The 13,715-nt window shown below is 44.0% G+C and overlaps 1 protein-coding gene across 1 annotated transcript in view; it reads left to right on the top strand.

The window, feature by feature from the left end:
- LOC133571910 (uncharacterized) overlaps positions 1 to 13,715 on the top strand; it is a 145,889-nt gene that overhangs the window by 66,934 nt on the left and 65,240 nt on the right. Inside the window, exons 21-26 of the mRNA XM_072911827.1 lie at positions 6,189 to 6,244; positions 8,378 to 8,397; positions 9,782 to 9,894; positions 11,064 to 11,126; positions 12,122 to 12,190; positions 13,410 to 13,466. Of these exons, the coding sequence (XP_072767928.1) occupies positions 6,189 to 6,244; positions 8,378 to 8,397; positions 9,782 to 9,894; positions 11,064 to 11,126; positions 12,122 to 12,190; positions 13,410 to 13,466 (378 nt within the window). The remainder of the gene's footprint in view (positions 1 to 6,188; positions 6,245 to 8,377; positions 8,398 to 9,781; positions 9,895 to 11,063; positions 11,127 to 12,121; positions 12,191 to 13,409; positions 13,467 to 13,715) is intronic.

Below are 13,715 nucleotides of genomic sequence, written 5' to 3'. Positions count from 1 at the left end.
GAGGGAGATGCTGGGGAGTGCAGCTGCAGCCGGGGAACTGGAAATGAAACCCCATTCAGTGAGGGCAGAATCGTCACACACGTCTAGTGACGGGGCTCCGGCTTGGGCGACAGAAATTACCGAACTACTGAGGTCGGTGACTCTGCAAAGTCAACGTGGCCCGCGCCCCATGCAGGTCTGCTGGGGATGTGGCCAACCTGGACACTTTCGCAGGGAGTGCCCTGCCACTCGTCGTGAGCCGTGAAACGGCGCCGGGCCCGCATAGTCAGGGGTATGCGGGCCCCTACGTCCACCGCGGACCCTGACTCGCCATCCCAGCCTCATCAAGCAGGGGAGGGAACCCATCAGCACAGCCAGGGGGGAGGGGCTCCATCCCCCCCAGAAGTAGATGACAGCAGTGTGCCACCTATGGCGGTGGGCTGGACACGCTGTCTCTGTCCAGGGGGTGCCTACCGTGGGCCTGGTGGACACAGGGTCATCGGTAACGGGCCAGCTAGCTCCTATGGTAGGGAAGGGGTTCCTGTGGTTGTGCGTGGGGGGAAAGCGAGTTCGCCATCTAGTTTGGGTGGCAGACGTGCAAGACTGCTGCATTTTAGGGCTGGACTTCCTCCAAGTCACTGGGTGCCTGCTAGACATAGGGAGGGGGTACACTTAACTTCCCGGGGGGTCCCTACAGTTGCCATGGGTACCCTAGTTTCCGGGACCCTGCCCGTTTCACCGCATGCCTCTACATTCTTGTTGCCTCACACCATACCTAGTTACTACCCCTGCCCTCGCCCTGTCTCCCTTCAGCCAATGAGGGGGAGGCAGAGCTGTGTATTACCCGGGGATGCCAGCCCTGGGCATCCCTACCCATGACCGCCCACCCGCAGCCAGCACCCCCGGTCATAGGGGGAGGGGTGTGGAGGGAGGAGTATGGGGACTTGGAGAAACAGCAACAGGAGCAGCTGAAACAGCTGCAGATGGAATTCCAGGGCAGCTTTGTAATGAATGAGAGTGAAGTGGGAAGAACCCACTTGGCAGAGCATGTCATAGACACTGGCTTGGCGCGGCCCATCAAGTGTCACGCGCGCCGCATTCCCCTCGCTCGACAGCAGGTATGTGACAAGGCCGTAGATGACCTGCTGCAAGCCGACTTTATTGAGCCGTCTACTTGCACAGCCGTGGCAGGAAGGGTAGAGGGTGGTGGCCTACTTCAGCCAGAAACTCACAAAGTCGGAACGCAATTACTGTGTCACCCGCCGAGAACTCCTGGCAGTGGTGCTCTCTATCAGACACTTTAAATATTATCTGTGTGGCCTCCCCTTTGTGATTAGGACTGACCACTCTGCCCTCCAGTGGCTAATGACTTTCTGGGAGCCGGAGGGGCAGGTCACCAGGTGGTTGGAAGAGCTACAAGGATACCACTTTGAAATAGAACATCGGCCAGGTGCTCGCCACTCCAACGCGGACGCGCTCTCTCGCCGGCCGTGTGCAGCAGACGGATGTCGTTACTGCGAGCGCAGGGAAGCTCGGGAACAAGAGCGGCGGGCAGAGGGCGCCGAGTGTGCGGCCGTCAGTCAGGCTGATAACGTTGTCTGCAGGGAACTACAGACTGTAACGAATGCTGATTGGAGGCACGCGCAGGAGGAGGACACAGACCTTCAGCCTGTCTTGCAGTGGGTGGAGGCTCGGCAGCGCCCGCCTTGGGAGGCGGTGGTACCGTTCTCCAAGACTACCAAGGGCCTGTGGGCCATGTTTGACTCACTGCGGGTGTCCCAAGGCGTGCTGCAGCGGGCATTTAAGGCCGCGGCCACGGGGTAAGAACAATGGCAGGTGGTGGTGCCAAAGGGACTGCAAGGGGTGGTGCTTAAGGCAGTGCATGGGGAAGGTGGGTCTGGACATTTCGGGGTCGCCAAAACACTTAAGCGGCTGCGACAGGGGTTCTATTGGGGTCAGCAGAAGAGAGATGTGGAAGACTTCTGCCGCCGCTGTGACCCCTGCGTTGCCCGCAAAGGCCCCACTGGGCGCTCACAGGCATCGCTCCAACAGTTCCCAGTGGAGTGCCCCATGGACAGGGTGGGGATTGACATTACAGGGCCATACCTACAGTCTGACAAGGGGAACCGCTACGTCCTTTCCGCCATAGACTATTTCACCAAGTGGCCTGAGGCATATGCCATTCCCAACCAGGAGGCAGAGACCATTGCCGATGCCCTGGTGGAGGGCATGATAGGTTGGTTTGGTGTCATGGCGTCTTTGCACAGTGACCGAGGCACCAAACTTTGAGTCCCGGGTGTTTGCGGCCTTGTGCGAGCGCCTGGGCATTCACAAAACCCGCACCACCCCATTGCACCCTCAGAGTGATGGGTTAGTGGAGCGGTTCCACCGCAACCTGGGAGACCAGCTCGCCATTGTCACCTCCCGCCACCAGCGTGACTGGGACCAACATCTACTACTGGTGCTGATGGCGTGTCGCTCTGCTGTCCAAGAATCCACGGGGTGCACACCGGCGCTTCTCATGCTAGGGAGAGAGATGCGCACACCAGCAGAGCTGGCCTTTGGCCGCCCACCGTATTCCCCGGCCTTCGCTGCAGGGCCAGAGTACGCCAGGAAACTACAAGACCGGCTGGACTCAGCCCACAGTTTCGCTCGGGAGCAGCTGCAGGAAGCTGGTGTAAAACAAAAGCGCTTCTATGACGTGACGACCCGAGGGAGGGACTTCGTGCCAGGCAAGTTGGTCTGGGTCTACAACCCGATTCGGAAGAAGGTCCGCAGTCCTAAGCTGGACAGCAAATGGACAGGACCCTGTAAGATACTCCAGAAGCTGGGAGAGGTTGTGTATTGTGTCCAGCTGCCCCCCCGGGGAAGGAAGGTGGCCCTCCACAGAGACAGACTCGCCCCCTACCGGGGGGTCCCCCTTCCCCTGCCTCGGATACACAGGTGACCTCTCCCTTGCCCGCCCAGCCCTTTACCAATACCCCACTTACGCCCCAGGGGGAACCAATTTCCCCACTCCCCTCATCCCCCGCCCCCTCCAGCTCCCTCCCGAGGACTGGCACACCCGACCCAGCTGTCCCACTGCTGGGGGATGGAAGAGAGCGGCCGAGGCGGCAGAAGAGGCCTCCGGACCGCTTGCAAGACTTTGTGGTGTCCTTAGACTGAAGGCCAATAAAGAAAGGGGGGGGGGGGGGGGTTGTGAACCCGCTTTTGTGTGATGTAAGGGTTATGTTTGTTTACACTCTTGTGTTTGCACTAATGGGTTGCTCTGATTTACATGCTGCTATGGTGTTGCCAAATGTTGCCTTACGGGTCAGTCCTCGAGGGCGAGGACTTTTTGTAGGGGGGGGTGATGTAGCGGCTGGCTACGGGGTGTTAGCCAATGGCTTTGGCTGGGGGGGTGGGACTTCCGGGGAAGTTAGGGAAGTGACATTGTTGACAGGAAGTGTGGGGGTTCGAGTTTTGCCGGGAAAGAGGAGAGACGCACATTGGAGCTGTTGTGTGGTTACATTGCATCTTGTATAATAAAGACAAGACAAACGAATAAGTCTATGAGCCTACATTCCTGGGATTATAACAATACCGTCTAAACATCACAAAATACTACAATGTCAGACGGCTATTTTGAATATTCCGCTCCAAATGTCTTCGGCATTCTCCGTAGATTGGAGGTGGGATGATGTCACAAAGGTAACACTTCAGCACTCTGATCATATCAGCTGATCAGTCATACTGGAAAGACTTGTGTTGTCTGTCATTCACAATCCTTCTAAAAGTCAAGGACACATGTGTTTTTCTTTTTGATGCAATAAAAACAATTACAAAAGTCAACTAACTGTTGAGTCAACGGGGGTTCCTCTGTTCCGCTCACAAAGTATGACCCCTTTTTCATAGTGAGTCAGAGCCTTTCAGGAAGATTTTCTTAAATTTATAGTCCAATTAGCAAAAACAATGATGTCCCACAAACATGAAATACAGTACACAGGTTGTAAAGTACATGCATTCATACTCATACAACAGACATTCATACATTCATACACCAAACATTCACTCATATTCATACACCATACATTCATCTATTCATACACCATACATTAATTAATATTCATACACCAAACATTCATTCATTTTCATACACCAAACATTCATTCATATTCATTCATCAATTATTAATTTATATTAATTCACCATTCATACACCAGCTATTCATCCATTCATACACCAACAATTCATTCATATTCATACACCAAACATATATTCACATTAATACACCAACCATTCATCCATATTCATACACCATTCATTCATTCATATTCATACACCAAACATTCATTCATATTCATACACCATTCATTAATTCATATTCATACACCAAACATTCATTCATATTCATACACCAAACATTCATTTGTATTCATACACCAAACATCCATTCATATTCATACACCAGACATTGATCCATTCCTACACCAGACATTCATTCATATTCATACACCAAACATTCATTCTTATTCTTAAACCAAACATTCATTCATATTCATACACCAGTCATTCATCCATATTCATACACCAAACATTCATTCATATTCATACGCCAATTTTCATTCATATTCATACACCAAATATTCATTTATATTCATACACCAAACATTCATCAATTCATACACCAAACATGCATTTATATTCATACACTAAACATTAATTCATATTCATACACCAAACATTCAGACATATTCATATACCAAACAATCATTCATATTCATACACCAAACATTCATCAATTCATACACAAAACATAAATTCATATTCATACACCAAATATTCATCAATTCATACACCAAACATAAATTCATATTCATACACCAAACATTCATCAATTCATACACCAAACATAAATTCATATTCATACACCAAATATTTATTCACATTAATACACATTAATACACCAATTCATTAATACATTCATACACTAGACCAGGGGTCAGCAACCTTTACCAGTCAAAGAGCCATTTTGACCAGTTTCACAAATTAAAGAAAACAATGGGAGCCACAAAAATCTTTTGAAATTTAAAACGAAATTACACTGCATACAAGGTTGTTTTTTTTGCTTTGTGCTATGTATAAACCAAGGATCTCAGACACGCGGCCCACACCTTATTCTCTCGAACGTGCCCTGATGGTACAGTATTTGGTGCCCACTTCAACTAGTGTGCCAGCCCAGTCACACGTTGTATGGGGCTTCTGCTTACTCACCTAAGTGACAGCAAGACATACTTGGTCAACAACCACACAGGTTACACTGACGGTGGCGGTATAAAAAACTTTAACACTCTTACTAATAATGCACCACACTGTGAACCCACATCAAACAAGAATGACAAACACGTTTCGGGAGAACATCTGCACCATAACACAACATAAACACAACAGAACAAATACCCAGAATCCCATGCAGCCCTAACTCTTCCAGGCTACATTATACATCCCCGCTACCAAACCCCGCCCACCTCAACCGACGCAACCGGAAGAGTCAGGGCTGCATGGGATTCTGGGTATTTGTTCTGTTGTGTTTATGTTGTGTTAAGGTGCAGATGTTCTCCCGAAATGTGTTTGTCATTCTTGTTTGGTTTTGGTTCAAAGTGTGGCGCATTATTAGTAAGAGTCTTAAAGTTGTTTTATATGGCCACTGTCAGTGTAACCTGTGTGGCTGTTGACCAAGTATGCCTTGCTGTCACTTGATGCATACAACAAAAGGCTAGGCTGGCACGCTGTTGGTACAGATTGTAGAGGGCGCTAAATGCTGTACCATCATGGCACGTCCTTATTATTATTGTTAGGGTGAAAATCGGAGAATATTAATCTCGGGAGTTTTCTGCTAGGGGAATCGAAATCCGGAAATCTCCCGGGAAAATCGGGAGGGTCGGCATATTCATATTCATACACTAGACATTCATTCATATTCATACACCAAACATTCATTCATATTCATACACTAGACATTCATTCATATTCATACACCAGTGCGAGCGGCACTTTTTCAAAAATTTCTGCAAATGTCTAATTCAGTTTTTTCACAAATGAGCACAAATTGATATATGTTGCAGATGTATTCAATTTTAATGAAGTTTGTTGGATTAAATATAAACAGAATGTATTTTCATAACACATCATCTTTGAAATGTTTCTTAATGATCACATGTTCTTTCCAGATACAACAACTGCCAGTACAACAACAACCACAACCCCAACCCCAACCCCAACCCCAACCACAACAACAAACACAACAACAAGTAAGTACTGCATGTCAGAGGTGGGTAGTAACCAGAGGTGGGTAGAGTAGCCAGAAATTGTACTCAAGTAAGAGTACTGTTACTTTAGAGATTTATTACTCAAGTAAAAGTAAGGAGTAGTCACCCAAATATTTACTTGAGTAAAAGCAAAAAGTATGTTGTGAAAAAACTACTCAAGTACTGAGTAACTGATGAGTAACATACACACACATATCATATATATATATATATATATATATATATATATATACACACACATATATATATATATATATATATATATATATATATATATATATATATATATATATATATATATACACACACACACACACACATATATACATATATATATATATATATATATATATATATATACATATATATTGATATATACAGTATATAATTTATATTTATTTATTTTGCCGTTTTTGTTTACATGTTAAAGGTGTTTTAATGAATATACATGCATGTTTAACACATATAGATTCCTTTCTTTCATGAAGACAAGAATATAAGTTGGTGTATTACCTGATTCTGATGACTTGCATTGATTGGAATCAGACAGCAGTGATGATAACGGCCACGTTTTCAAATGGAGGAGAAAAAAAGTTCCTCCTTTCTGTCTAATACCACATGAAAGTGTTTGGTTTTTGGCATCTAGTGTTTGGTTTTTGGCATCTAATTTGTCCAGCTTCCATATTCGTTTTTATACACTTTACAAGAAATACATTGGCTGCAAACTCCGTAGCTTGCTAGCTTGTTTGCGCTGGCTTTCGGAGACTCTTATTTTGAAAGTGCATGCGCGATGGAGCGGCACTTTTATTGTGAAGACAGGAACTGTGTAGTCAGTCTTTAGGCTTTTGACGAGATGTACGGTTGAAAAAAAAAAAGGTCTTTTTTCCTTCACAATTTTGATTGATTGATTGGAACTTTTATTAGTAGATTGCACAGTACAGTATATATTCCGTACAATTGACCACTAAATGGTAACACCCCAATGGGGCAGGGCCGACATCCGGGCAACTGAGCTACATACGGGTTCTTCGAGCCATAGCAACCTGACTGGCGTTGAAAACAAACCGTCGCCATTACTCTTTAACCTGTCGACCTGCGCTGATTAAACCCGTCATTCTGCCTCCAAAATGCCAAAAAACTGTGTTGTTTTTGGTTGTGCAAACCACAACTGGAAACAGGGAAAACAAAGGTCGTATTTTGTTCTGCCAAAGCGTGCTAAAAGCCCACAGAGACGAGACAAATGGCTCGCAGCTTTATACCGGGAAAACGAAGACGGTTCTCACTGGAGTCCCCCAAAATCCCGGGTCGTGTGTTCGGATTACTTCGTTTCTGGTAAATATAAGGAACAAAAATCCCCCTTCTTAACCACAACTTGGCTATACCGTCCATGCTAATGTTGAACCCGTTGAATTTTTACTGAATAACGTTCGACAGCTGAAGTTGTTGTTGCACAACAATAACATACGGTATAAAGGCTATTTCCAGTAATTCAGCAAATAATAAATCATAATACTGAACTGAATTTGAATGAGCTCTCTACAGATATAATAAATATACAGATACTGGTAGCCACCGTGTCATCCTTATTATCATTTATCAACATTAAATTGGCCCTAGTGTGTGGATGTGAGTGTGAATGTTGTCTGTCTATCTGTGTTGGCCCTGCGATGAGGTGGTGACTTGTCCAGGGTGTACCCCGCCTTCCGCCCGATTGTAGCTGAGATAGGCTCCAGAGCCCCCCGCGACCCCAAAGGGAATAAGCGGTAGAAAATGGATGGATGGAACATACCTTGGGTGATTTAACCATTTTTATGTGATTCATTCGTTATATAACAACCGAAGCTAACAACCGACCTGGTGCGCTTGTGAGGTAGACATAAAGATTTCCAAATTCCATGTCCGGCCATTGTGTAGGATTATCAATCCACGCATCTGCTGGAAGGCGGTAAGGGCAGTCGTTTAATCCAACTACAGAACATTTTAACTCGTATCTTAACCTAGCCTCACTGGAAAGACTATTTACATAATCATACGCCATTTAGAACAGTTTAAAATGCCGTGAAACCTCGTTAAATGCATTTTCTGTCAAGGCTGTGTTCGCTGTGAGCTGGTTTGTTTTCAACAAATTCAATATGGCGACCGCGTTGCTAGGGGATTGGAGGGCGGAAGTGACGTAGGTCCGCCCTCGCCCATAAGTTTTTCAACTTGTTTAAGTCGGGTCATGTGACCGCCTGGCTCTGTTTGATTGGTTCAACGTCACCAGTGACTGCATCTGATTGGTGGAACGGAGTGAACGTCACCAGTGACTGTATTTGTTGAAACGCAGGCACTATGACAGACCAAAACAAACAAAGCGTGCATTAACAGATCGATAAAAATTAGTAGCGAGTAGCGAGCTGAATGTAGATAAAAGTAGCGGAGTAAAAGTAGCGTTTCTTCTCTATTAATATACTCAAGTAAAAGTAAAAGTATGTTGCATTAAAACTACTCTTAGAAGTACAATTTATCCCAAAAGTTACTCAAGTAGATGTAACGGAGTAAATGTAGCGCGTTACTACCCACCTCTGGTAGTAACGCGCTACATTTACTCCGTTACATTTACATGGTCAACAACCACACAAGTTACACTGACGGTGGCGGTATAAAAAACTTTAACACTCTTACTAATAATGCACCACACTGTGAACCCACATCAAACAAGAATGACAAACACTTTTCGGGAGAACATCTGCACCTTAACACAACATAAACACAACAGAACAAATACCCAGAATCCCATGCAGCCCTAACTCTTCCGGGCTACATTATACATCCCCGCTAACCAAACCCCGCCCACCTCAACCGACGCAACCGGAAGAGTCAGGGCTGCATGGGATTCTGGGTATTTGTTCTGTTGTGTTTATGTTGTGTTAAGGTGCAGATGTTCTCCCAAAATGTGTTTGTCATTCTTGTTTGGTTTTGGTTCAAAGTGTGGCGCATTATTAGTAAGAGTCTTAAAGTTGTTTTATATGGCCACTGTCAGTGTAACCTGTGTGGCTGTTGACCAAGTATGCCTTGCTGTCACTTGATGCATACAACAAAAAGCTAGGCTGGCACGCTGTTGGTACAGATTGTAGAGGGCGCTAAATGCTGTACCATCATGGCACGCCCTTATTATTATTGTTAGGGTTAAAATCGGAGAATATTAATCTCGGGAGTTTTCTGCTAGGGGAATCGAAATCCGGAAATCTCCCGGGAAAATCGGGAGGGTCGGCATATTCATATTCATACACTAGACATTCATTCATATTCATACACCAAACATTCATTCATATTCATACACTAGACATTCATTCATATTCATACACCAGTGCAAGCGGCACTTTTTCAAAAATTTCTGCAAAAGTCTAATTCAGTTTTTTCACAAATGAGCACAAATTGATATATGTTGCAGATGTATTCAATTTTAATGAAGTTTGTTGGATTAAATATAAACAAAATGTATTTTCATAAAGCATCATCTTTGAAATGTTTCTTAATGATCACATGTTCTTTCCAGATACAACAACTGCCAGTACAACAACAACCACAACCCCAACCCCAACCCCAACAACAAACACAACAACAAGTAAGTACTGCATGTCAGAGGTGGGTAGTAACGCGCTACATTTACTCCGTTACATTTACTTGGTCAACAACCACACAGGTTACACTGACGGTGGCGGTATAAAAAACTTTAACACTCTTACTAATAATGCACCACACTGTGAACCCACATCAAACAAGAATGACAAACACGTTTCGGGAGAACATCTGCACCATAACACAACATAAACACAACAGAACAAATACCCAGAATCCCATGCAGCCTTAACTCTTCCGGGCTACATTATACATCCCCGCTACCAAACCCCGCCCACCTCAACCGACGCAACCGGAAGAGTCAGGGCTGCATGGGATTCTGGGTATTTGTTCTGTTGTGTTTATGTTGTGTTAAGGAGCAGATGTTCTCCCGAAATGTGTTTGTCATTCTTGTTTGGTTTTGGTTCAAAGTGTGGCGCATTATTAGTAAGAGTCTTAAAGTTGTTTTATATGGCCACTGTCAGTGTAACCTGTGTGGCTGTTGACCAAGTATGCCTTGCTGTCACTTGATGCATACAACAAAAGGCTAGGCTGGCACGCTGTTGGTACAGATTGTAGAGGGCGCTAAATGCTGTACCATCATGGCACGCCCTTATTATTATTGTTAGGGTGAAAATCGGAGAATATTAATCTCGGGAGTTTTCTGCTAGGGGAATCGAAATCCGGAAATCTCCCGGGAAAATCGGGAGGGTCGGCAAGTATGCAGCTGAGCCGCATCAGAGTGATCAAAGATGCGGCTCCGGAGCCGCGGGTTGCCGACCCCTGCACTAGACACTCATTCATATTCATACACCAAACATTAATTCATATTCTTAAACCAAACATTCATTCATATTCATACACCAGTCATTCATTCATTCATACACCAAACATTCATCCATTCATACACCAGGCATTCATTCATATTCATACACCAAACATTCATTCATATTCATACACTAGACATTCATTCATATTCATACACCAGTGCGAGCGGCACTTTTTCAAAAATTTCTGCAAATGTCTAATTCAGTTTTTTCACAAATGAGCACAAATTGATATATGTTGCAGATGTATTAAATTTTAATGAAGTTTGTTGGATTAAATATAAACAAAATGTATTTTAATAAAGCATCATCTTTGAAATGTTTCTTAATGATCACATGTTCTTTCCAGATACAACAACTGCCAGTACAACAACAACCCCAACCCCAACCCCAACAACAAACACAACAACAAGTAAGTACTGCATGACAGAGGTGGGTAGTAACGCGCTACATTTACTCCGTTACATTTACATGGTCAACAACCACACAAGTTACACTGACGGTGGCGGTATAAAAAACTTTAACACTCTTACTAATAATGCACCACACTGTGAACCCACATCAAACAAGAATGACAAACACGTTTCGGGAGAACATCTGCACCTTAACACAACATAAACACAACAGAACAAATACCCAGAATCCCATGCAGCCCTAACTCTTCCGGGCTACATTATACATCCCCGCTAACCAAACCCCGCCCACCTCAACCGACGCAACCGGAAGAGTCAGGGCTGCATGGGATTCTGGGTATTTGTTCTGTTGTGTTTATGTTGTGTTAAGGTGCAGATGTTCTCCCAAAATGTGTTTGTCATTCTTGTTTGGTTTTGGTTCAAAGTGTGGCGCATTATTAGTAAGAGTCTTAAAGTTGTTTTATATGGCCACTGTCAGTGTAACCTGTGTGGCTGTTGACCAAGTATGCCTTGCTGTCACTTGATGCATACAACAAAAAGCTAGGCTGGCACGCTGTTGGTACAGATTGTAGAGGGCGCTAAATGCTGTACCATCATGGCACGCCCTTATTATTATTGTTAGGGTTAAAATCGGAGAATATTAATCTCGGGAGTTTTCTGCTAGGGGAATCGAAATCCGGAAATCTCCCGGGAAAATCGGGAGGGTCGGCATATTCATATTCATACACTAGACATTCATTCATATTCATACACCAAACATTCATTCATATTCATACACTAGACATTCATTCATATTCATACACCAGTGCGAGCGGCACTTTTTCAAAAATTTCTGCAAAAGTCTAATTCAGTTTTTTCACAAATGAGCACAAATTGATATATGTTGCAGATGTATTCAATTTTAATGAAGTTTGTTGGATTAAATATAAACAAAATGTATTTTCATAAAGCATCATCTTTGAAATGTTTCTTAATGATCACATGTTCTTTCCAGATACAACAACTGCCAGTACAACAACAACCACAACCCCAACCCCAACCCCAACAACAAACACAACAACAAGTAAGTACTGCATGTCAGAGGTGGGTAGTAACGCGCTACATTTACTCCGTTACATTTACTTGGTCAACAACCACACAGGTTACACTGACGGTGGCGGTATAAAAAACTTTAACACTCTTACTAATAATGCACCACACTGTGAACCCACATCAAACAAGAATGACAAACACGTTTCGGGAGAACATCTGCACCATAACACAACATAAACACAACAGAACAAATACCCAGAATCCCATGCAGCCTTAACTCTTCCGGGCTACATTATACATCCCCGCTACCAAACCCCGCCCACCTCAACCGACGCAACCGGAAGAGTCAGGGCTGCATGGGATTCTGGGTATTTGTTCTGTTGTGTTTATGTTGTGTTAAGGAGCAGATGTTCTCCCGAAATGTGTTTGTCATTCTTGTTTGGTTTTGGTTCAAAGTGTGGCGCATTATTAGTAAGAGTCTTAAAGTTGTTTTATATGGCCACTGTCAGTGTAACCTGTGTGGCTGTTGACCAAGTATGCCTTGCTGTCACTTGATGCATACAACAAAAGGCTAGGCTGGCACGCTGTTGGTACAGATTGTAGAGGGCGCTAAATGCTGTACCATCATGGCACGCCCTTATTATTATTGTTAGGGTGAAAATCGGAGAATATTAATCTCGGGAGTTTTCTGCTAGGGGAATCGAAATCCGGAAATCTCCCGGGAAAATCGGGAGGGTCGGCAAGTATGCAGCTGAGCCGCATCAGAGTGATCAAAGATGCGGCTCCGGAGCCGCGGGTTGCCGACCCCTGCACTAGACACTCATTCATATTCATACACCAAACATTAATTCATATTCTTAAACCAAACATTCATTCATATTCATACACCAGTCATTCATTCATTCATACACCAAACATTCATCCATTCATACACCAGGCATTCATTCATATTCATACACCAAACATTCATTCATATTCATACACTAGACATTCATTCATATTCATACACCAAACATTCATTCATATTCATACACTAGACATTCATTCATATTCATACACCAGTGCGAGCGGCACTTTTTCAAAAATTTCTGCAAATGTCTAATTCAGTTTTTTCACAAATGAGCACAAATTGATATATGTTGCAGATGTATTAAATTTTAATGAAGTTTGTTGGATTAAATATAAACAAAATGTATTTTAATAAAGCATCATCTTTGAAATGTTTCTTAATGATCACATGTTCTTTCCAGATACAACAACTGCCAGTACAACAACAACCCCAACCCCAACAACAAACACAACAACAAGTAAGTACTGCATGTCAGAGGTGGGTAGTAACGCGCTACATTTACTCCGTTACATTTACTTGGTCAACAACCACACAGGTTACACTGACGGTGGCGGTATAAAAAACTTTAACACTCTTACTAATAATGCACCACACTGTGAACCCACATCAAACAAGAATGACAAACACGTTTCGGGAGAACATCTGCACCATAACACAACATAAACACAACAGAATAAATACCCAGAATCCCATGCAGCCCTAACTC

This window comes from Nerophis lumbriciformis, linkage group LG29 (genome assembly GCF_033978685.3).
Source record: "Nerophis lumbriciformis linkage group LG29, RoL_Nlum_v2.1, whole genome shotgun sequence".
Taxonomy (NCBI): Eukaryota; Metazoa; Chordata; class Actinopteri; order Syngnathiformes; family Syngnathidae; genus Nerophis; species Nerophis lumbriciformis.
The sequence above is the reverse complement of the archived record's forward strand: the minus strand, read 5'-3'. Positions and strand labels throughout refer to the sequence as shown.